At 44.1% G+C, this 25627-nt stretch overlaps 2 protein-coding genes across 3 annotated transcripts in view; one reads left to right on the top strand and one right to left on the bottom strand.

Annotated features, from left to right (window-relative positions):
- Window positions 1-903, bottom strand: part of LOC140494123 (beta-galactosidase-1-like protein 2) — an 88034-nt gene extending 87131 nt beyond the window's left edge. Inside the window, exon 1 of the mRNA XM_072593138.1 lies at window positions 681-903. Within this exon, the coding sequence (XP_072449239.1) occupies window positions 681-805 (125 nt within the window). The 5' untranslated portion in view covers window positions 806-903. The remainder of the gene's footprint in view (window positions 1-680) is intronic.
- Window positions 904-21416: 20513 nt separating this feature from the next.
- The window catches only part of jhy (junctional cadherin complex regulator), a 98690-nt gene continuing 94479 nt past the window's right edge, over window positions 21417-25627 (top strand). For both annotated transcript variants that reach the window (XM_072593137.1, XM_072593136.1), the window contains exon 1: window positions 21417-21488. The gene's annotated coding sequence lies outside the window, so the exon portion shown is untranslated. The remainder of the gene's footprint in view (window positions 21489-25627) is intronic.

Below are 25627 nucleotides of genomic sequence, written 5' to 3'. Positions count from 1 at the left end.
ACTGAAGGGGGCCAAAACATTGAGATTCGCATTCTGTTGACTGAGTGAGAGCAGGAGCAAGTGGAACACGAGGGATCACCAAACAAGAGGAGAGTACTAACAGTTTGAGAGAAGAAATATAGATACAAAACAGATGTTACAATATGTCTGGACAGTAGAAAAATCCACATGCATCACTGATGTTATCCAGTAGCACTCTTGTTTCCTATTCAGAAGATTGTGCTTTCAATACTTAAAAACAATTATGTAGGCTAAATCTTCAGTGCAGTGCAATGTTGTCAAAAGGTAGTGGCTGTCAGTCCCAAAAAAACCATTAACATTACTGGAGAAGATCACTGAAGTTGCTATAGCCTACTAATATTCCTTAAAGAAGATCCTGCACAAAAAATAATATGCCTGGTCACTTTATCTTACGTGAAATTTTGCTATATTCAAATTGACAGCCTGGGTACCAGAATAGTGACAAAGTGTGAACTCAGCGAAGTGGCTGAGACATAACTTGCGAGGTATGCATGTTCCTTTAGCAACACACAATAATCATTGCATCTGCAAACGTGTTATGCATCGAGCAATAACTGTGAAATAAAAAGGGGAAAGGGGGCTGGTGAACAGATAGGCGAATGCACCACTGGGGTGGGCAGGGGGTTGTACAAGGGCAGTGCACCCTCCCATTCCAGTACCTGAGTCTATACAGAACCACAGCCACTATAATCAGGAGTAGGAGGCCAATCCTCCTCATATGCTCTTTCCGCACTGCAATGATCTGCATGGACCTTGATCCTTTCTGGGCAAGTAGCTTCAACATTGCAGCCCGCAGTGGGACTCCTCCGGCCGGCGGTGTGGTAACCGTCCAGTCTCCGCTACCACCTGGGACTCAGGCATCCCCCGCATGCGCGCTGTCGCCACTTCCTATTGGCTCCCTGCCCGATAGGTTGTCCATCCTTCCACTCCCGTTGGTCGGAGACAACCTTTCCTCCCATTGGCTGTGCCCTCGTCTGAATGTTCTCCACACCGTATTCTCCCATTGGTCACACGCCCCGTCCATCTCCAATTTTAATTGGTCTCCACACTGTGCTCTCCCATTGGCCACGTGTCCCCGAAACCCCACTTTGAGTGGCTTCCCACTCCAATTGTCTTCCAGTCCCTCTACTCCCGTTGGCTGGACGTGCACAATACCCCTTTCTGATTAGCTATTCCTTACCTCCCACCTCATTGGCGCTTCGTTTCCTCCCATTCCTATTGGTTCGGCTTCTCCCCTTACGTCTTATACCATTGGTCCTTCGGGGTCTGGGTCCGTCCCCACCAACTCGGAGACGCGCATCTCATTGGTCCAGGCTGTGGATGGAAATATCCGATTGGGTGGCTGACACGTCAATTGTAATCAGGGAGCAGTGATTGGTTGGCTGACTGGTGAGGCGGAGACGTTGGGGACTTGGAAAGTTAAAGCAAGTTGAGCTGATCGTGAAGTGATTGTGGTTGTGTGAGTGAGTGAATGTATGTGGCATAGGTTAGAGGGAGAGTCAGAGGGGAATAAGTGGATGGAGGAGGAATAATGGTGCTTGTCGAGGTTCGTCCCGAGCAGCGCCGTGACGCGGGACTCCGTGCTCTACGGCCTGTTCCCTGGGACTCACACCGAGACGAACATTAACTGCGCCTGGAGGATCATCAACTCGGTGAAGGACGCTCTCTGGGCGGTCCGAAACCTGTTGATCTTCCAGCTGAAGGAGTTGACCCCGACCGAGTGTTGCAGACTGGCACATTCCAAGGTCCAAGACTACGTGTTGAGGGACGCGCTGAAGCTTGGGGCAGCTGCCGCCAAGGCGCGGAGGGGAAAGACCACTGTGTAAGATCGGCCTGCCGAAAGAAGAACAGGGGGCCCATACAGACGTTTTTTTGGGCTCTGCTGATGCCTCAGCCAAATATATGTATATATACAAGATTGAAAAAATGCACAGGATTGTAAAGGACAAGAATAAAGTCGAATCTGTGTTTGTAAATATGGACATATGTATGGCATGATCCAATGTACAGACCATCAAATCATTTATGAATAAAGTATATTTTTGAAATAAAAAAAAAAAATAATAATAATAATAATAATAACAACAACAATAACAATAACAATAACAGTGAGAGTTCTTTTAGCTTTCCCAGTTTACTATCCATCCCTAGTTCCTCCTGTTATTTCAGAGGGCGGTTTTGAGTAAAATTGTTGGAGGAGGACAGGTTAAGAGAGTGCTTTGGGAGGGATTAAGGGCACTTGCCTTGATCAGTCACAGCATGGATTGTAAAAGTACGGAAGATCCCATGGGAACAACAACAGAAATTGGCAGGAAAAACTCAGCAGGCTTGGCAGCATGTGTGGAGAGAAATCAGAGTTGACATTTCAAGTCCAGTGACCCTTCTTCAGAACTGGATTACCATGTGCGGTTCTGGTCTCTGCACAACAGAAAGGGTGTGATAGCACTGGGGGGAGTCATAGAGATGTACAGCTTGGAAACAGACCCTTCGGTCCAACCCATCCATGCCAGATATCCCAACTCAATCTAGTCCCACCTGCCAGCACCCGGCCCATATCCCTCCAAACCCTTCCTATTCATATATCCATCCAAATGCCTCTTAAATGTTGCAATTGTACCAGCCTCCACCACTTCCTCTGGCAGCTCATTCCATACACGTACAACTTTCTGTGTAAAAAGGTTGCCCCGTAGGGTACTTGCAATGTGACAAAATTCAAGGCTATGGGACACGTGCTGGAGAATGGAATTAGTGTAGCTAGGTCAGTGCAGAAATGACAGGCCAAAGAGCCTGTTTTGTGCTTTTTGCCACTCTGTGACATGACCATAAGAGTAGATGATGTCTGTAGAAGGAGGACACATCAAAGAGTGAGACAGAGGAGAGATGGTGCGCCAAGAGGGAACGAATGATGATAAAGCGTGAGGACAGAAGGTAGTGTGGTGGACCAATGAAGTTCTCAGCTCTGCCAACGTCTTGATGGTCTCTCACTTTGTGGCGAGTGAAGTGTCAGGAGGCAACCATCAGGGAGCAGATATGTAGAGCTGCTCTTTGAAGAGACGAATGTATGAAAGCATAACTCCAGGTGACACCTAATCTTGCACAAATTCTCAAGTTTAAGGTTTGACAATAGCTTAATAGTCTTGGTATAGCTCTGCTTTTTATGATAACCATGTAAAAACATTGTTTTGTTGATAAAGGTAGGTAACAACTACTATGGATGAATGAGAACCAGTGGATGTACTATACTCAAATTCCCACAGCATACCATTGAGGAAAATAAAAGTTCATGGTGTGGACTTGCATATTGACTGGTAAACAGGAAACTGATTAAACATAAATGGACCTTCTTCAGGTTGTCATGATGCAATGAGTGATGTGCCACAGAGATCAATGCCAGGAATTCCATTGTTGACAATTCATATAACCAATTTGAATGGAGGCACCAAAGGTATTATTGCCAAACTTGCTGATGAATCAAACATGGGTAAGAATAAGCTGTGAAGAAGATGAAGCTACAAAAAGACAGAGATAAAGTGAGTGGGCAAAGATCTAGCAAACGAAGGATAAGGTGGAAAAATTAGAAATTGAACATATTGGCAAGAAGAAAAAAGAAGAAACATTTTATCTAAATGCTGAGAAATTGAAGAGATGCACAGGAAACAGGGTGTTGGCAGCAGCAGGAGAGGTTCCTTTCTGGGGAGTCAGCAGCTGGTTCCTTTGTTGAAATGGCGGCACCAGGAGACAGCAGCGGCAGCAACATAATCCAGAACGAGGCCCCAGCTGCCTCGGTGTGGTGGGCCCAGCATTGGTTTGGAGCCCTGTTCAGGACCCGGCAGCTCCTGCAGACTCATGGCGGTGACATCAGTGGAGGCAAGATGGCATCAAAGAATGGCGACACAGTTCCAGCTGTGGTGGGTGTGGCTCCAGGCCATGAATGGGCCTGCCTGCCTGACGGCGAAGGCAGTGACTTTCCGGCTGCGTGTGACTTGCGTGAACACAGGGCACCTGAGTGTTCACAGACTGAGGGATGGACTTTGTGCCTTTGTTTTTCTGGTGGCGAGGACTCATGGCTTGGGGCAGGGGAGTGAACTGGCTTTTTGTTTGGCTATTTACTTCATTTCTGTTTCTGTTTTTAATCCTCTCTTTTGTCTGCTAAGATGGCGACATAGAAAGGCGACTTCATATACTTCTCACTGTATTTCTGTCCTTGAATATGCATGACAATAAAACGTCAATCTAATGGATGTAGAAATGCTGCTGTAATCGTTTTTCCAAATTCTAACTTGTTAGTGAATTACTGCTTTTTTATTTCAAGTGTGTCTAGTATTTCCTCAGAATGAAGATTGGAATTGCTCATAGTATGTGGAGCCTTTTAATGTCAGGAGGATATTGCAGAACAGCAACCACATAGATCTGGCAGACCAGGCAACTCTCAAGCGTACTGGGTGCAAAAAAAAGATTTAGAAGGATGTTATCAAGACTGGAAGGTTTGGGTTATAAGGAGATACTGGATAAGCGAGGTCTTTTTTCCCTGGAACGTTGGAGGCTGAGCAGTGACCTTATAGAGGTTTGTAAAATCATGAGGTGCTTAGATACAATGAACAGCCAAGGTCTTTTCCCAGCGTAATGGAATCCAAACCTAGAGGGCACAGGTGTAAATGAGAGGGGAAAGATTTAAAAGGAACTGAGGAGGAACTTTTTCACACAGAGGGTGGTATGGATGCATAGTGAGTTGCCAAGGAAGGGGTAGAGGTGGCTACAATTACCACAATTAAAAGACATTTGGACAGGTACATGGATAAGAAAGTTTTAGAAGGATATGGGCCTCTGCAGGCAAATGGGACTAGTTCCACTCATGAAACTTGGTTGGTATGGATGAGTTGGCTGAAGGGCCTGTTTCCATGCTATGTACCTCTATGACTCGACTAGTTCCTATATAATATGTGCTAAATCAGTGTCACACCACGTGCCACCAACTTAAAAGAAAATCACACTGCATCTGCTTCCATCAAATGGGAAGGCGATGGCCTAGTGAGACTTTTGCGAGACAGTTATTCCAGAGATCCAGATAATGTTCTGGGGACTTGGCTTTGAATCCTGCTCCATGAGATGGTGGAATTTGAGTTCAATAAAAACAATCTGGAATTAAGAATCTAATGATACATATGAATCCATTGTCAATTATCAGGGGAAAAAACCCATCTAATTCACTACAGTAATGCCCTTTAGGGAAGGAAACTGCCATCCTTACCTGGTGTGCCCTATATATGACTCCAGACCCACAGCAATGTGACTTTTAACTACCCTATAGGTAGTTAGGGATGGATAATAAACACTGCCTAGCCAGCTACACACTCATCTTGTGAATGAATTATAAGAAATGGCCATGTCTGAAAATGAAAGGAGACCAGTTCTGAGTGGAGTGAAGAGGAATGATGGTTAAACAATGGGCGCCACCACAGTGAGTCAGGGGCACATCTGGTTTCAGTTTAGCTGGTTGGCCAGTCAGTCAGACACTCAGGTCCTACCAGAGGTCAGTTGGGGCTGTCCTATTAAGTTAGTTCTGGGGGTTTGGATATTTACTATAGGGGTGGAGGGTTATTAAGACAAGCCCATGGAGAAAATGGGTGGTTTTAGGTCTAGATTGTGGCTCATTGGATTGGGTCAATCAGGGAGTGATGTTCATGAAAGGGGCAATTCAAGATGGAAGGATAGGATCTCATAAAGCGTAGGTGGGAATTGGAAACTGTGGGGGTGGGGTGTTGGGTTCTCATAAGTCATAATCACACAGAACTTAGCCTGAGGAAAGTGTATGGCCAATAAAGGTATGCCATTTGTAAAGCAGATGGCTGGGCTTAAATCTGAAAAATTACAGTATTCGGGGCTGCATAGAAAGAGAGGAGGCTGAAAGGTCATCAGGTACACGTGCTCTCACACAAAAGTGAACATTAAGAATCTGGGTGATTGTCATTCATCTTGTGGAGCCTGTGATAGGGTCATTGATGAGGATATGAAATTGAAATCTTGCCATGTTTGCAGCAAATTTAACTCCGAATCAGAATAGAATCAGAATATCCTTTATTGTCACTTGTACTCAAGTACAGGAGGACAGTGAAAGTTTTTTTTAAAAATGGCTGCCTTTTACTGGCACCATCTCAGATACAAGTACCTCAGTACAAATCTTACAGAGTATAAAAATATAGTCTTTTTTACAAAGAGGATTAAAGGAAAGCAGTATCATTGCTTCGACATTGTGAAAGGAATGTGAATTACAGTTCAATTTTGAAAGAGATATAAATTATAGTTCAGCAGCAGCTCAGCACGTGATACTAAATCCAAGTCCAACATCACTGCAGCTTCTAGACCACTCCTCACTGACACTCAGCAGCAAGATAAGTCATGCTGTACCAGGATTTGCCTTCACCTCTTGCTGCTATGGGACTATATGCCAATGCTCACCACTTGACCTCTGTCTCTCTAGGGGATTTCGGCTTCTCCATCTCTCCATGGATTTCCACCTCTCCGGGAATCTCGGCCTGTGCGTCACTTCTTTCCCAGGTAGGTTAATTAAGAGTTGGGTGGACAGGGGTGTAGAAAGAAATACTTCAAAAAAGTGGGGAACAGAAAGAAAAAGGAAAAGGGAACTGGCGAGCAGAGGAACGTCTTACCCTGCCAATCTTGGATCCAATTGTGCAATGAGAGAAAATGGCTGCCACCACACACAGAGTGGGCAGTGTAAGTTCCTCTTTTTTCCCTTCAGAGGCCCAGTATAATTTGTTTCATTAGAGGCAATTGCATGAGTCATGCACTCACTGATGGTGTAATGTCACCACTGTCGTCAAATTGGATTTCATTGAAAGGTCATTCTCTTGGCAACAATTAACATTAACATTTTGGCTTCAAGCAACGAATTAGATACTTTGGACCAAAATTATAAGATTAGATTACTTACAGTGTGGAAACAGGCCCTTCGGCCCAACAAGTCCACACCGCCCCGCCGAAGCGCAACCCACCCATACCCCTACCTAACACTACGGGCAATTCACCTAACCTGCACATCTTTGGACTGAGGGAGGAAACCGGAGCACCCAGAGGAAACCCACGCAGACACGGGGAGAACGTGCAAACTCCACACAGTCAGTCGCCTGAGATGGGAATTGAACCCGGGTCTCTAGTGCTGTGAAGCAGCAGTGCTAACCACTGTGCCACCGTGCCACCCAAGTCTAACTTGGTTTTGCCTTTTCTAGATGACTTTTCTTAGCGCGTAACACATTGCTTCATTGAGAGATCAGGAGTCCTGTTACTGGTGTGCTATTCTGACATTCTCCACAGATTATCCAGTTATGCACTTAAAATGGAACCTGTGCTTGGAGGTTTCCTTGTAACCTTGAAATTCTGGAGGATTTTGCATAATGAGCAGAAGGGACATGGGGGAGGGGGGAATCCCTCAAATGTACCAAGAAGCTATTGGGAGGCTTGTGTGTGGGATCTTCTCCATGTGAGTGCCAGTCTGTTTCCTTAAGAGGGAATGATTCCTTCAATGATGATGAAGGTCCAGTTTGAGATACCATTGTTGGTGAGCATCTATGGTTAGGTTGATGCAGTACAGATCTATGCACATGTCTCATAAACACTGTACTGAATGTAAGTCACCATGGCGGTAGCCAACCTGTCCATGCTGCACGCTGGACCTAGAACTGTACTGATAACATTGGTGAATTCCTCCAGTCCTTGATGCAGTGTACTGACTGCCTGACATTCCTGAATTTCTCCGTGCATCTTTAGAAAGGCAAAATGAAATTGTCTTTTGCCTGGGACTAACCAGGTGCCTGCTCTCCAGCTGTTCCCTAAGTGTCAGAGATCAGGGGTGTCTCTGCCTTGAACAGCTAGGGAGACATGTCAGTAACAGATTGTACTCTGAAGATTGAAAGGCATCCTTCTCAGAGCTGGACGAGGATGCTGAGAATATCCGCCACTAGCTGTCAAGGACAATGCACTTCTTTTGGACAAAACACACTCACGTTTCTCGACCCTTTTGACAAAACACCGCTGGGGTTGCCGACCAAACTTTCAAGATCAACAGTCAACAGTTGTGGTGCTGGAAAAGCACAGCTGGTCAGGCAGCATCCGAGGAGCAGGGGAGTTGACGTTTCCAGTAAAAGCTCTTCATCAGGAATGCCAACAGGTCAACAGGTAGGGTAAGCTTTCTCCACTAAAACTGTGGACCCTGAGACTGCACCAGGCCATTGTGAGAGTGAAAGAAAGACTTTCCAGAGGCACAGAGATGGTATGGATCAAACATCACTGGAAAAATGTTATCACGTTAGTAAATATATATTTTCTTTTGACCATCACCTGTGTTTGCGCAAGTCTCTGTCTAGCTGAAACTGCAACATTAAAGACACAGATCCCATTGATCCTTAGCACTACATGATGTTCCCTAATTCAAGGTGGGCAATCCTCCGAATGCCAGTGACCTGGGCATTTCTCCCACACCCAGCTGCGGGGATGTGGCAATGAAATGTTCACCAGTATGTGCTCCAATTCGAAACTAGAAAAGCTGCCCATGGAGGTGTCGGCGTTTAAACTGGAGGGGCTTAAAGGAAGCTGCCTTGCTTCCTCAGACGCGACCATAAGACATAGGAGCAGAAGTAAGGCCATTTGGCCCATCGAGTCCACTCCGCCATTCAATCATGGCTGATGGGCATTTCAACTCCACTTACCCGCATTCTCCCCGTAGCCCTTAATTCCTTGTGACATCAAGAATTTATCAATTTCTGCCTTAAAACATTTAGCGTCCCAGCTTCCACTGCACTCTGAGGCAATGAATTCCACAGGCCCACCACACTCTGGCTGAAGAAATGTCTCCGTATTTCTGTTCTGAATTTACCCCCTCTAATTCTAAGGCTGTGTCCACGGGTCCTAGTCTCCTCGCCTAAAGGAAACAATTTCCTAGCGTCCACCCTCTCCAAGCCATGTATTATCTTGTAAGTTTCTATTAGATCTCCCCTTAATCTTCTCAACTCCAATGAATACAATCCCAGGATCCTCAGCCATTCCTCATATGTTAGACCTACCATTCCAGGGATCATCCGTGTGAATCTCCGCTGGACACGCTCCAGTGCCAGTATGTCCTTCCTGAGGTGTGGGGACCAAAACTGGACACAGTACTCCAAATGGGGCCTAACCAGAGCTTTATAAAGTCTCAGTAGCACAACGGAACTTTTATATTCCAACCCTCTTGAGATAAATGACAACATTGCATTTGCTTTCTTAATCATGGACTCAACCTGCATGTTTACCTTTAGAGAATCCTCAACTAGCACTCCCAGATCCCTCTGTACTTTGGTTTTGCGAATTTTTTCACCGTTTAGAAAGTAGTCCATGCTTGTATTCTTTTTTCCAAAGTGCAAGACCTCGCATTTTCTCACATTGAATTCCATCAGCCATTTCCTGGACCGCTCTTTCAAACTGTCTAGATCCTTCTGCAGTCTCCCCACTTCCTCAGTACTACCTGCCTTTCCACCTAACTTTGTATCATCGGCAAACTTCGCTAGAATGCCCCCAGTCCCTTCATCCAGATCGCTAATATATAATGTGAACAGCTGCGGCCCCAACACTGAACCTTGCGGGGACACCGCTTGTCACCGGCTGCCATTCCGAAAAAGAACCTTTTATCCCAACTCTCTGCCTTCTGTCAGACAGCCAATCCTCAATCCATACCAGTAGCTCACCTCGAACACCGTGGGCCCTCACCTTGCTCAGCAGCCTCCCGTGTGGCACCTTATCAAAGGCCTGTTGGAAGTCTAGGTAGACCACATCCACTGGGTTTCCCCGGTCTAACCTACTTGTAACCTCTTCAAAGAACTCCAACAGGTTTGTCAGGCACGACCTCCCCTCACTAAATCCATGTTGACTTGTTCTAATCCGACCCTGCTCTTCCAAGAATTTAGAAACCTCATCCTTAATGATGGATTCTAGAATTTTACCAACAACCGAGGTTAGGCTAATTAGCCTATAATTTTCCACCTTTTGTCTTGATCCTTTCTTGAACAAGGGGGTTACAACAGCGATCTTCCAATCATCCGGGACTTTCCCTGACTCCAGTGACTTTTGAAAGATCTAAGCCAACGCCTCCACTATTTCCTCAGCCACCTCCCTCATAACTCTAGGATGTAGCCCATCGGGGCCAGGAGATTTATCAATTTTAAGACCTTTTAGCTTTTCTAGCACTTTCTCTTTTGTAATGGCAACCATACTCAACTCAGCCCCCTGGACTCCCTTTAATTGTTGGGATATTACTCATGTCTTCCACTGTGAAGAGTGATGCAAAGTACTTATTAAGTTCTCCTGCTATTTCCTTATCTCCCATCACTAGGCTTCCAGCATCAGTTTGAAGTGGCCCAATGTCTACTTTTGCCTGTCATTTGTTTCTTATGTATTGAAAGAAACTTTTACTATCATTTCTCGTATTACTGGCTAGCCTACCTTCATATTTGATCCTCTCCTTCCTTATTTCTCTCTTTGTTATCCTCTGTTTGTTTTTGTAGCCTTCCCAACTTCTGATTTCCCAGTGCTCTTGGCCACTTTATAGGATCTCTCTTTTTCTTTGATAGATTTCCTGACTTGCTTTGTCAGCCATGGCTGTCTAATCCCTCCCCGGATAATCTTTCTTTTCTTGGGGATGAACCTCTGTACAGTGTCCTCAATTTTACCCACAATCTCCTGCCATTTTTGCTCTGCTGTCTTCCCTGCTAGGCTCTGCTTCCAGTCTATTTTCGTCAGTTCCTCTCTCATGCCCTCATAATTACCTTTATTTAACTGTAACACCATTACATCCAATTTTGCCTTCTCTCTTTCAAACTGCAGACTGAACTCTACCATATTATGATCGCTGCTTCCTAAGTGTTTCCATACTTTAAGATTTTTTATGAAGTCTGGTTCATTACATAGCACTAGGTCCAGAATAGCCTGCTCCCTTGTGGGCCCCATGACAAGCTGCTCCAAAAAGCCATCCTGTAAGCATTCCATGAATTCCCTTTCTTTGGATCCACTGGCAACATTATTTACCCAGTCCACCTGCATATTGAAGTCTCCCATGATCACCGTGACCTTGCCTTTCTGACATGCCTTCTCTATTTCACGGTACATGTTGCGCCCCTGGTCATGACCACTGTTAGGAGCTCTGTACATAACTCCCACTATGGTTTTTTTGCTTTTGTGGTTCCTCAATTCCACCCACACAGACTCCACATCATCTGACGCTATGTCATTCAGTGCCATAGGTTTAATTTTGTTCTTAACTAACAAGGCAACCCCGCCCCCTCTACCCACCTCCCTGTCTTTTCCATAAGTTGAAAACCCTTGCATGTTTATCTGCCAGTCCTGACCCTCCTGCAACCATGTCTCTGTGATGCCTACCACATCATAATCATTCACGATGATCTGTGCCATTAGTTCATCTGCTTTGTTACGAATGCTACGAGCAGTCAGGTAAAGTGCCTTAATGCTAACTTTCTTATCATTATCAACCATGCTCTCTTCCTTAGAGATGGAGGAAGGTATGTCTTGTGGGGCAGGTTTCACAATGGTCAATAATGTGAATATTCAAATTAGAATCCCTACAGTGTGGCAACAGGCCCTTTGGCCCAACAAGTCCACACCGACCCTCCAAAGAGCAATCCACCCAGATCCATTCCCCTAACCTATATTAACCCCTTACTTAATAACCTATACTATGTGCAATTTAGCATGGCCAATTCACCTGACCTGCACATCTTTGGATGGTGAGAGGAAACTGGAGCACTCTGAGGAAGCCGACGCAGACATGGGGAGAATGTACAAACTCCACACAGACAGTTGCCCGAGGCTGGAATCGAACCCAGGTCTCTGGTGCTGTGAGGCAACAGTGCCAACCACTGAGTCACCGTGCTGCCCATATTCTGCTGGTGTCTGCAGAAGATAGTAGAACGACTGTGACAAACAGATGAATGTTGTGGCATATTTATATTAAATGAATCATTTGAGTACGGGAGAGTAGCACAACAATGAATAATGTTTTTTACTTGGTTGCCAACATACTGAAGTTTCAGCATCCCCACAGGAGTGTTCCTGGTCTTTACTGACCAGCACCAAGATTCTCTCCTCGTAAATGGCGAGGAAACAAATATCCAGCAAGCCACTATCCATCCTGGCCCATGCAGCTTTGCTATTAGCTATTTTCCGCTAAGATGAGAGAAAGGAAGGTACTGAGTGAGATGCGCTGCTTGAGGAGGTATAGATGGGGATACCATCGGAGTGCTCTGAGTAGGCAGCGCAGAGGTCATGCAGAATTAGTAGTGTGGGACAGGTTGCGGTGAAAAAAGATTGGAAAAAGGTGTTACATGTAGGGGTGGTAAAACATGAGCCGTAGTGGGAGGTGGGTGCGTAGTAGGGATGGACTATCAGGTTACACAGAGCAGATGTACTTACCTCGGCCATTGACTTTTTTGCAGCGTTGCTGCGCATTTCTCTGAACTCTGCCGACCACACTGTTCCAGGTGGCAAACTAGGGCCAGGCTGGCTCTGTCTGGTGATGTGGTCTCCTCTGGCATCCTCTGAAAAGAGGAAAGCCCTTGTCTGTACCACCCTGACCACCACAACCTCCAGGTGAAGTGGCACCAATTTCTCCTACTCAGCCATGCCCAGGATGATTGGTGTCTGCAAACATTCAGCGCAGCTCCGGACTTCCAGCCCTTGGTTAGGTAAACATCAATCTTTTTTTTATATTGCTGCAGCACCAAGGATGCCGGTTTATCCCAGCAATGGTGAGTACTTCCAGTTACCGCAGGTGGGAGAGTTGGGCTAACATTGGATGAGAGGAGCACCACCGGAGATTCCAGCTAGTTAATGATATCAAAGAAAACTCACGGGATCTCACAGAGAGAAAGAAAGACAACAATGATACTTTGCTAAAATATAGTAAGATAGACAAGCAGGAGGCTGGAAGAATACAGCAAGCCAGGCAGCTTCAGGAGGTGAAGAACTCAACGTGTTGGGTGTAACCCTTCTCGGGGGACCTCTCCACCTCTCGATGTTGCCTGGCTTGCTGTGTTTTTCCAGCTTCCTGCTTGTCTACCTTGGATTCCAGCAGCTGCAATTTTATTGTCTCAAAAGATGGTGAGATTCAGCCCATAGTAATAGTTATCTTGCATTGTGATATCTAAAACTTTGGAGCGTGTAAGGTTCTGAAACTACTCTGCTGTGGCACTGAAATGAACTGCAAGTAATAATTTCTTGGCTGCAGCATACAGTTAGAGACCAAAGGCAATTTTGCTGGTATTTGCCAGGTCAGTGTGACCACCACATATGGCAAGTGACCTGTTACATCAGGTTGGAAGACATTAATTTCTCCAACACTGTAAAGCTGCAAACATGGCAAAGAACTACATTCTCTGGAGTTCAGCGTGTGGCAAATTTGCTATGTTATATGTTTTAAATATCTTTTGCTGCTCAAGTTTTCTATTAAAATTAACATTTTGATGTTGTAAGACGTGATGATTCAGTGAAACTTCAGATGTGCTTTTCAAGTGTTTCTTCTCAGTTAAAATTTGTTTCTCTCAAAGAAAAATATAGCAAGTATGAAGGCAGCGAATCACTCATGTTGCAAATGGCATGCATCCTATCACAAAAACATGTTTAGGAGATTTCTTTTTGGAGGATTTATGTCAAAATTGAAGCTGGAGACTAGTGCATTTAAAAAAAACATCCCAAATATCACAAAACTTGAATTAGTTGCTCGGACCTATAAAGGCAAATTACCTGACTGGGTTCTGTTTTTTTTGTTTCTGACTGGGTTGATGGCTGTTTGAATTTCATAAAGCGTTTTTTAAAATGTCATTTGGGTCACAGCCAAGTGTGAGAAAGAAGCTATGCAAATTAGCTTCTGCTTTTCTGAAAACCATTGTGGGTACAGTATGCAAACTAAAATCCTGATTTATCTGGTTTCAGCCAGTGAGTTCCACATGTGGGTCATCCTCCTGGTGCAAAGACTTTCCCCTCTCATCATAAAAGGGTCTGAAAGAGTTCTTTTAGATGAGTCTTACGTGAACTATATCTGCAAGTGTTGCAGACACAACGTGTTTACACGTATCATGACACTATCTGAAAATTATCTTGAACATGGGGCAGCACAGTGGTTTACTGGTTAGCACTGCTGGGTCAGCTCCTGGGACCTGAGTTTGATTACAATCTCAGGCAACTGTCTATGCAGAGTTTGCACCTTTTCCTGGTATCTGCATGGGTTTACGGTGGGTGCTCCAGTTTCCTCCCACAGTCCAATGATGTCTAGGTTAGATGAATTCGATGAAATGTAGGATTACGGGGATAGGGTAGGAGGGGGGTGTGGGTGGGATGCTTTTCAGGGGGTCAGCATGGCCCTGATAGGATAAATGGTCTGCTTCTAAACTATAGGAATTCTATGATCTCATACTTCATCCTTCTTTCTCTTTGAGAATCAACTATTATTGACAAAGTGTTTATCTCCCCTACATCAGTCTCTGCAGAGAAACCACAATTATTTTCTCTGCCTGTTCCTAGTATTAATGTGTTAGGTTATTTAAAGGGGTATATATTTATACTTTCATATTTCACCCTGTGTGCGCTTATCAGCTTTGGATCTTTGCTGAATAAGTTTTGTTTTAAAATGAATCATTACACTTACTCCTCGTTATATGTAGAACTTTATAAGTTCGGCCGCAGACCCAATACTGTTTTCCAAAATTGACAGTTCTGACTGATCACATGGTCCCCCAAGGTAGAGAGGGCGGATTTGTATTATAACTCTATCTATGTTTTTGTGTTATCCAAGGATCATGCCTCCATCTCCTGTGAATATTAAGAGTGTGGTGTAATTTTTTTTCATTTATAAAAGAAATCTGATTGGTGGAACTGTTGTTCTGAACTTAAAACATGCAAGATAGACAATTGGCAATACTGATAGCTAGGTACATCACTTAAATATGTTTTGTGACCTGCGGGGTAGTAGGACCAGAGAGAGGGAGAGAGAGACAATGCATTTCTCCAGCATCAATTGTAACACAGGTTAGTGTACTTTTCAATTAGATGTATAGCAACATGGCCTTGGTCTCCAACACCATGCAGCAATCAAGAAACTAATGCTTGCCATTTATTTCAGTGCCATGGACATAGAATTCCAGAATCTCCCTTACTGCTAAAAACTAGGTTACCACAAAGTAAGATAATTTACCAAAGTTGGAATCTTACTATATTTTGATGACAAGGTTGCATGACTTTGTCTTAGACAGCAGGTACAGGCATAGGAAAATAATTAATTTCAACTGGCAGAAGTATTCTATAATTTTCTTTAAAAAAAATTCACACTTTTTAAACTCTTTTCAGGAAATATTATATTACAGATTCACAATGCTGCATGTGTAACAGAACTGCATTTTTTGATTTCCTATTCATTACATTGACATCAACACAAAACAATTATCTCTTTATCTGGAGACTGTGGAATAAAATCACTGTTTCAATAAATAAATGCTATTGACCCAACTCAACTATTTCTTAGTGGAGCTGGCTTGTTGGTCTAGAGGTAAGATTTGGGCCCTCTTATAGCGCAGTGATAATGTCCCTACCCTGGACCAGTGATAATGTCCCTACCCTGGACAAAAACACTGTCAAAAATTATGACCTTCATATTGACATTTATAGTTAAAATGAATGAAACAAATTAAACTCTTAGTTAATCAAATGGAGTTGTGTATCTTTTTCAGAGCAAAATATAGGCAATAGTTTCATCTAAACTGATTGAATTCTGTTCACGCTTACAATATTCTGAGAATTCCATGTTTCCTTTTCCACAATACAGCAGAGAGGAAACAAACACAGGAACACCAAACTTTTAGCCAGTTCTGAGCAGCTATCAACTTCATACAGAGCCGCACAGTATTTGCAAAAACTGGGGTTTTAAGTGACTGTAATTTTCCAATAGATTGCAGTCACATTCTTACCATTATATCTGATTTTGGCTAAAACCCGCATTGGTTTATAAATGCCATCTACTGGAGGTAAAATGCAATTTCAACAAACATTGTAACAGAAAGTAAGAGCGGGAGTTTTCCATTCAGCCCCTCAAACCTGTTCCGCCCTTCGATATGATCATAGTTGATCACCCAAATCAGTATCCTATACCCGCTTTCTCCCCATACTATTTGATCTCTTTACTTTAAGAACTATACATATCTTTCTTGAAAACATTCAATACTCTGGGCTTAACTACTTCCTGTGGCTGAAAATTCCACAGGCTCACCACTCTCTGGATGAAGAAATTTCTTCTCACCTCAGTCTGAAACGCCCTACCCCATATCCTCATAATCTTGAACTAGTTACTTTTGAACTGGTAGGTTCCGATCCTGTACAATGTTGTGATAGATATGCTGAGCTTTGGAAGTGCCAATGTTTGGAGTCTACAGCTGCAAATGCAGATATGCCTATGGTCCTTACATGATCATTGTTTGGACTGAAAGGCAATCATGTGCAAATTCTGTCCTAGTTCGCTGTCATAATGTGACTCTAACACAAGGCATATGTCCTGGAGACAGACATCTTGAATTCACATTAATAAAGTTTTTGCATGAACACACTGTTGTATTGTACACTTGAAACACGGTGTCAGAAGAGGCACAGAGATCAGAGGGAATTCCAACAGCACATCCTCTGGAGAGTGTTAGAATAACTGATATTCATTTTTGTAATTCTATTCACGTCCAAACTATTGAAGTCAGTTTTGGTGAAGTCATGTTGCTGAGTTCTGACACTTTTGTTTCAATTATTATAGAGGTCATATAGCTACAGCAGACTAGAATATTCCCCTTTATTATGAAAAAAAGAGAAAAAAAAGTAAGCATAATCATGTATATTTTTAGCTAGCAAGTTTCCAACTATATACAAGTACTGTTCTCACACATTACCATCTGTTTGTTATTTCAGCTAATCTCACTTTTGTTTATTTATTTAATGCATAGTTCACATGATCTTTAAATTATTTTCACAGTGAGATGGTGTACAGGTAGTTTGGTGGCTTTTCTCCAAACTTTCTTGGTTTGCTTTCAAAATCTTCTCATCTAATACTGCTGACTTACCTTATTGCCTTTGTACATCCTTCCTTCAGTTGCACTAACTATATTCAGCAAGACAATCTTTTCATTTTGTGACTTCAGCATCAACATGCCTTTGAGTTCCACACAGTCGAATCCTCTCTGTCTTGTGCTGTTTCTTTGCCTTGTTTGTTCGTCAATGTATTCTGCAAAAGACTAAATCTTTTCTGTATGTTCAGGCCTATTGATTTGATATTTGAGAAAACAAGAGAAAAACATTACATATACCAGCAATCTGATATTAAAAACAGAACTACTCAGCAGATCAAGTAGCATCTGTGGTAAGGGACAGTTAATATTCCAAATCAATGATGTCTCTGCATCAAAACTATTGAGAATTTGTTCGTAAATATTTCCTTTAAATAAGATTAGCAAATTTCCTTCATTCCCACTCAACACAAGTCAATGCACGTCTCCTCAATGATAAGTTTAAAAATCAATTCCAATATATCTGGAGCATATGGAACCTGAGGCACTATGGGTGGACAGAGTGACAATAGAAAGGTAAAATTACTATACTCATACACAGCTCTCATGACAGCTGTGTCACCATATCTTAGTCGAGAGTGTGGTGCTGGAAAAGCACAGCAAGTCAGGCAGCGTCTGAGGAGCAGGAAAGTCGACGTTTCATGTATAAGCCCTTTATCAGGAATGAGGCTTGTGGGCCAAGGCTGAGAGACAAATGAAAGGGTGTGGGGCAGGAGGGAAGGTAGCTAAGAATGCAATAAGTAAATGAAGGAGAAGGTGATAGGTCGGAGAGGAGGCTGGAGCGGATAGATGAGAAAGACGGACTGGTCAAGAAGGCGGTGCCGAGTTGGAGGCTTGGGACTGGGATAAGATGGGGGGAGGTGAAATGAGGAAACTGGTAAATCCACATTAATCCCATGTGGTTTCAGGTTCCCAAGGCAGAAGATGAGGCATTCTTCCTCCAGGCATTGTGTGTTTAGGGTTTGGCGATGAAGGAGGCACAGGACCTGCATATTCTTGGTGGAGTGGGAGGGGGAGTTGAAGTGTTCAACCATGGGGCGATGGGATTGGTTGGTGCAGGTGTCCCAGAGATGTTCTCCAAAATGATCTGAAGTTGGTGTTCTGTCTCCTCGATGTAGAGGAAACCACATCGGGTGCAATGGATATAGTAGATTGGGCAGCATGGTGGATTGGGCGAGATGGTGGCACAGTAGTTTGCACTGCTGCCTCACAGCACCAGAGACCCAGGTTCAATTCCCGCCTCAGGCAACTGTCTGTGTGGAGTTTGCACATATTCCCCATGTCTGCATGGGCTTCCTCTGGTGCTCCAGTTTCCTCCCACAGTCCAAAAATGTGCAGGTTAGGTGAATTGGCCATGCTAAATTGCCCGTAGTGTTAGGTGAAGGGGTAAATGTAGGGGAATGGGTCTGTGTGGGTTGCTCTTTGGAGGATCGATGTGGACTGGTTGGGCCGAAGGGCCTGCTTCCACACTGTAAGTAATCTAATTAAAGAAATCTAATCTAATCTAGATAAAGGTGGTGGAAGTACAGGTATACATCAATCCGCCAAGACAAAGGCCTCCAAGCCCTCAGTTTCCTCCTCTCACGCCATCCCAACCAGTACCCTTTCACTAACACCCTCATCTGTCTGACTGAACTGGTCCTCACCCTTAACAACGTCTCCTTCCAATCGTCCCATTTCCTCCAAACCAAAGAGGTAGCCATGGGCATCTGCATGGTCCCGAGCTATGCCTGGTTCTTTTGTCGGGTACATGGAACAGACCATCTTCGCAGCTATACCGGCACCATCCCCCATCTTTTCCTTCATTACATTGATGACTGTATTGGAGCTACCATGTGCTCCCACAAGGAGGTTGAACAGTTCATCAACTTTACTAACACCTTTCACTCCAACCTCAAATTCAGCTGGATTATCTCAGACACCTCCCTCTTCTTTCTGGACCTCTCCATCTCCATCACCGGTGACCGACTAACGACGGACATCTACTGCAAACCCACCGACTCTCAAAGCCACCTGGACTACACGTCCTCCCACCTTGCCTCCTGTAAAAATGCCATCCCTTATTCCCAACTCCTCCAGCACCACCGCAACTGTTCCCAGGGTGACCAATTCCATCACAGAAAATCCCAAAAGGCCTCCTTCTTCAAAAACCGTAATTTCCCCTCCCACGTGGTTGATGATACCCTCCAGCATATCCCCTCCTTTTCCCACACCTGCGCTTTTGAACCCCACCCCTCCGAATGCAACAAGGACAGAATCCCCTTTGTCCTCAACTTCCACCCTGCCAACCTCTGTATACATCACATCATGCTCCACCACCTACAAACAGACCCCACTCCGATCAGCGTTTCGGAGATACCATTCCCTCCGCGGCTCGTTTGTCATATCCGCGTCCCCCAACAGCCCATACTTGCCCTTGCCACCACTAAAAGTGCAAAACTTGCACACACACCTTCTCCCTCACCTTCGTCCAAAGCTCAAAGGATCCTTCCACATCGACAGAAATTTACCTGTACTTCCACCAAGGTCATCTACTGAATCAATTACACCTGATGTGGTCTCCTCTACATTGGGGAGACAGGACGCCGACTTGCGGATCATTTCAGAGAACATCTCTGGGACACCCGCACCAACCAACCCCACCGCCCCCATGGCTGAATACTTCAACTCCCCCTCCCGCTCCGCCAAGGACGTGCAGGTCCTGGGCCTCCTCCATTGCCAAATCCTAACCACTCGACACCTGGAGGAAGAACACCTCATCGTCTGCCTTGGGACCCTGCAACCCCATAGGATTAATGTGGATTTCACCAGTTTTCTCATTTCCCCTCCCCTCACCTTATCCCAATCCCAAGCCTCCAACTCGGCACCACCTTCTTGACCAATCTTGAAACATCAATTCTCCTGCTCCCTTCGATGCTTCCTGACCTGCTGTGCTTTTCCAGCACCACACTCTCACCTCTGATCTCCAGCATCTGCAGTCCTCACTTTCTCCTAGGTCACCATATCTTAGACAAGGAGAAGGATTGAAAAGGAGAGTCCTTCATGGTGACCTCAGCCAGTGCTGGAATTGCTCCCACACAGTTGCCATCACTCTGCATTACAAATTAGCCAATTGAGCTATAGAACTAAATAACAAGAGTTTTCACTAGGGTGGGGAGTTCAAAACTAGGGGGCATATTTTGAATGTGAGAGGAGAAAGATTTAAAAACGAACTGAGGGCCAACTTTTTTTACAGAGTGGTTTGTGTGTAAAATGAAATATTAGAAAAAGTGGTGGATGCAAGTAAGTTAGTGTTTAAAAGACATTTGGATAAGATCATGAATAAGAAAGGTTTGGAGGGATATGGGCCAAGCACAGGCACATGAGAGTAGTCGAGTTTGGGAACATGGTTGGCATGAACTAGTTGCACCAAAAGGTCTGTTTCTGTGCTTTATAACTGAATGTCAGGCAGTGCATAAAGTGGCTGTGCCCGAACAATACTGGGTGTTAAGCCACTACTGAAACAAATTTTCTCATTCCACCACTTAAGCATTACCTCCCTCTACCATTGTTTGTTTTAAATATATGCTGTGGTGATCTCGCTACCTGTGAGCAATAAGGCACAGGTTCAATTCCAACTGTTCTAGGGTAACATCTGAACAGGTTGACTAAGAATATCTAAGTAAACATTTTTTAAATTAAAAAAGTCCAACATAAATGGGATAATGTAAATAGGTATTTTTATTGAGGGAAAGTAAAGGACTTATTTGTAATTCAGACACATGGGCAGATGGGACTTGAACCCTGATCTTACTGTGCCACATGTGCCTTAAACTGACAAGCTTTCCCAAAAGACTTTTTGAAAAGTCAACCAGTTCTGCCAAACCCAAAGGTGGGTGCATCTTGAGCTGATACCCTTGAGGCCACAGAAGAGACACTGCCGCTGCACCCCGAAACCTCAGCCTGTTCAGGAATGGTGTGACACAGCTCTGATGTAGGTGGGACAGGAACCCTCCTGGCCCAGAGCTAGGGGCACCACAACAGCCCATCAGACTTTTTCGAAGAAATCAGATGTAACTGCCACAGAACCATACACTGACTTCAGATGCAGCTATCAATAGATAGCGAGAATACAAAAAAAAATTATTTGTAAGTTGGAATTGTACACTCCAACAACCCAACACATGGAATGGTGATCACATGATGTAAACTGTTGCATTTCCCTCCTCGTGACGACAGCACGCACGGAGGCGCTGGTTACGTGATGATGTCTGCCGCGTCGTTGCCATGGCGACGACGTTGTATCGGCCAGACTAGTGTCATGGCGGCGTGCCCGTCTGGGTGAGTTTGTGTGCTCATATAGCCCGTAGCAACTGGCGATCTGATGCCTCATAAATGAGCAATTCGGTCAGTCAGTCAATGACAGAGATCCAACGGGTTCTGAAAATGTGGTAATATTCGAATAAGGCAGCTCCCGAGCGGCGGGGAAGTTTTCCTCAAACTCTCCAGATGACTGCGCCTGCGCCACTCCAGGTTCTGGACTCAAGGGCGACAAGGCAGGGGCCCCAGCTCGGTCATCCTAAATCTAAACATGTCACTGTACCTTACATGTGCTTAATTTGTTTCGAATAACTGCCAGGCTTTTCTCATCATTAAATTCTAACATTTCCCACTCTACAGCCAGCTCTGGATGAATTTTTTGGTGTTTCTCCTGGGAGTCCAAAGACAATGCCTTTTGTGTTCCCAATATTTATTTGGTAAATCTTTTGGCTCATCTAGACCTGGATATTAAAGAAGGAGCACAATGAAAATAGGTGGAGGCAAGCTGGATCTGAGTGTTACAAGTGTATACAGGGAATTCACTTTTTGGATAGCAGCACAAGGGATGTGAATAATCACTGAGACTCAATTAGATCCTTAAAGAACTTCAGGGTCAACAATAAGGAAACAGAAGTTGTCCCAGTAAAATATTTGACAACGACTGAATAGATGAGAATAAAACCAGATAAAAAAAAATAACTTCATTCACCGAGATAATGATAGTGATGTAGATGATTGACTGGAAGGCTGTAGACAAATAGAAAAAGATGATGAGGACAATTATATCATGGACACAGTTACATAGGAGATGATTTGTAAATTTAATAGGCCAAGGTCCCTTTTTTCAGGAATAAGGTGACAGTGGAACATTGATATTTTGCTTGTATGATTGTTGCCAAGAGTATAAAGGAACTTATGCAAAGAATGTGTTGCATTGTGAAAAATATTTGTTAACAAAATCTTCCCAAGTATGATTGATGATTGTAAATTGAAAATGTTCTTCTTAGAATGTTATCTAGTTATGTTTTCTGCTGCTTTACTTTGCAAATATGGTTTGATTTCATTTAAGTTAGTTTTCTCCTCAATATCTATGGTATTAACTCACATAGCTAAATTCTTCCATACCAACAGCACAAGACAATCCATTTCATTCAATGCCTTACACCCAGCAGATGGCGCTCTGGGTTTTACTTTGTGGCAACAGTGCCTTATGTGAACTGCTTACTGCCCTTGCCAGGAGAATTAGCTAGAGTCATGGAGGAATGCAGTACGGAAACAGACCCTTGGGTCCAGTTCGTTCACACCAACTAGATATCACTATCAGATGTAGTCTTAATTGCCAACATTTGGCATATAGAGTCATAGAGATGTACAGCATGGAAAGAGACCCTTCGGTCCAACTCATTCATGCCAACTAGATATCCCAACCCAATCTAGTCCCACCTGCCAGTGCCTGGCCCATATCCCTCCAAACCTTTCCTATTCATATACCCATCCAAATGCCTCTTAAATGTTGCAATTGTACCAGCCTCCACCACATCCTCTGGCAGCTCATTCCATATACGTACCACCCTCTGCGTGAAAAAGTTGCCCCTTAGGTGTCTTTTGTATCTTTCCCCTCTCACCCGAAACCTATGCCCTCTAGTTCTGGACTCCCCGACCCCAGGGAAAAGACTATGTCTATTTACCCTATCCATGCCCCTCATAATTTTGTAAACCTCTATAAGGTCACCCCTCAGCCTCCGACACTCCAGGGGAAACAGCCCCAGCCTATTCAACCTCTCCCTATAGTTCAAATCATCCAATCCTGGCAACATCCTTGTAACATGACCTCCCAACTCCTGTACTCAATACTCTGACTGATAAAGGAAAGCATACCAAACGCCTTCTTCACTAACTGCGACTCTACTTTCAAGGAGCTATGAACGTGCACTCCAAGGTCTCTGTTCAGAAATACTCCCTCAGACCTCACCATTAAGTGTACAAGTCCTGCTAAGATTTGTTTTCCCAAAATGCAGCACCTTGCATTTATCTGAAGTAAACTCCATCTGCCACTTCTCATCCCATTGGCCCATCTAATCAAGATCCCGTTGTAATCTGAGTTAACCTTCCTCACTGTCCACTACACCTCCAACTTTAGTGTCATCAGCAAACTTACTAACTTACTCTGAAGCTCATATCCGAATCATTTATATAAATGATGAAAAGTAGTGGACCCAGCACCAATCCTTGAACGGCTTGCTAATATCTCTTCTGAATGGTCTGGCCCTAATTCTCAGACTCTTAGGGGCTGCACCGTTGCGCAGTGGTTAGCACTGCTGCCTCACAGCACCAGGGTCCCAGGTTCGATTCCAGCCTCGAACGACTGCACATTCTCCCCGTGTCTGCGTGGGTTTCCTCCGGGTGCTCTGGTCTCATCCCACAGCACACAAAGATGAATTGCCAGAGGTTGCCAGGTGAATAGGCCATGTTAAATTGCCCATAGTGCAATAGTCAGAGGGAGATGGGCCTGGGTGGGTTACTCTTCGGAGGGTCGGTGTGGATTTGTTGGGCCGAAGGGCCTGTTTCCACACTGTAGGGAATCTAATCTAAAATTCCACTGGTCACAGGCCTTCGGTCTGAAAAACAACCCTCCACCACCACCCTTTATCTTCTACCTTTGAGCTACTTCTGTATCCAAATGGCTAGTTCTCCCTGTGTTCCATGAGATCCAACCTTGCTAACCAGTCTCCCATGGGGAACTTTGTCAACACCTTGCTGCAGTCCATATAGATCATGTCTATAGTTCTGCCCTCATCAATCCTCTTTGTTACTTTTTCAAAAAACTCAATGAACTTTGTGAGACATGATTTCCCATGCACAAAGCCATGTTGACTATCCCCAATCAGTCCTTGCCTTTCCAAATACATGTACATCCTAATCCCCAGGATTCCCTTCAACAACTTGCCCACCACTGACATCAGGCTCACCAGTCTATAGTTCCCTAGCTAGTCCTTATCACCTTTCTTAAACAGTGACACCACATTAGCCAACCTCCAGTCTTCTGGCACCTCACCTCTGACTATCGAAGATACAAATATCTCAGCAAGAGGCCTAGCAATCACTTCCCTAGCTTCCCACAAATTTTCTAGGATGCACCTGGTCAGGTCCTTGGGTTTTATCCACTTTTAAGCATTTCAAAACAGCCAGCATTTCCTCTTCTGTGGGATAGACATTTTTCAAGATATCACCATCTATTTTCCTACATTCTGTATCTTCCATGTCCTTTTCCACAGAAAATACTGATGCAAAATACTTGTTTAGTATATCCCCCACCTCCTGCAGCTCCACACAAAGGCAGCCTTGCTGATCTTTGAGGGGATCTATTCTCTCCCTAGTTACCCTTTTGTCCTTAATGTATTTGTAAAGACCCTTTGGATTCTCCTTAACTATATTTGCCAAAGCTATCTCATGTCCCCTTTTTGTCCTTCAGATTTCCCTCTTAAGTATACTCCTACTGCCTTTATACTCTTCTAAGGATTCACTCGATCTATCCTGTCTATACCTAACATATGCTTCCTTCTTTTTCTTAACCAAACCCTCAATTTCTTTAGTCATCCAGCATTCCCTATCCCTTCCAGCCTTTCCTTTCAGCCTAACGGAAATATACTTTCCTTGGATTCTCCTTGTCTCATTTCTGAAGGCTTCCCATTTTCCAGCCCTTTACCTGTGAACATCTGTCCCCAATCAGCTTTTGAAAGTTCTTGCCTAATACCATCAAAATTGGCCTTTCTCCAATTTAGAACTTCAACCTTTAGATCTGGTCTATCTTTTTCCATCACTATTTAAAACTAATAGAATTATTGTCACTGGCTCCAAAGTGCTCCCCCACTGAACCTCAGACACCTGCCCTGCCTTATTTCCCAAGAGTAGGTCAAGTTTTGCACCTTCTCCAGTAGGAACATCCACATACTGAATCAGAAAATTTTATCGTACACACTTAACAAATTCTTCTCCATCTAAACCCTTAATCCTATGGCTGTCCAAGTCTATGTTTGGAAAATTAAAATCCCCTATCATAACCACCCTATTATTCTTGCAGATAACTGAGATCACTGAGATCTCCTTACAAATTTGTTTCTCAATTTTCCTCTATTAGGGGGTCTATAATACAATCCCAA

Source organism: Chiloscyllium punctatum, chromosome 23, assembly GCF_047496795.1.
Source record: "Chiloscyllium punctatum isolate Juve2018m chromosome 23, sChiPun1.3, whole genome shotgun sequence".
NCBI classification, from domain to species: domain Eukaryota; kingdom Metazoa; phylum Chordata; class Chondrichthyes; order Orectolobiformes; family Hemiscylliidae; genus Chiloscyllium; species Chiloscyllium punctatum.
This window is presented reverse-complemented; position numbering and strand designations above follow the sequence as displayed.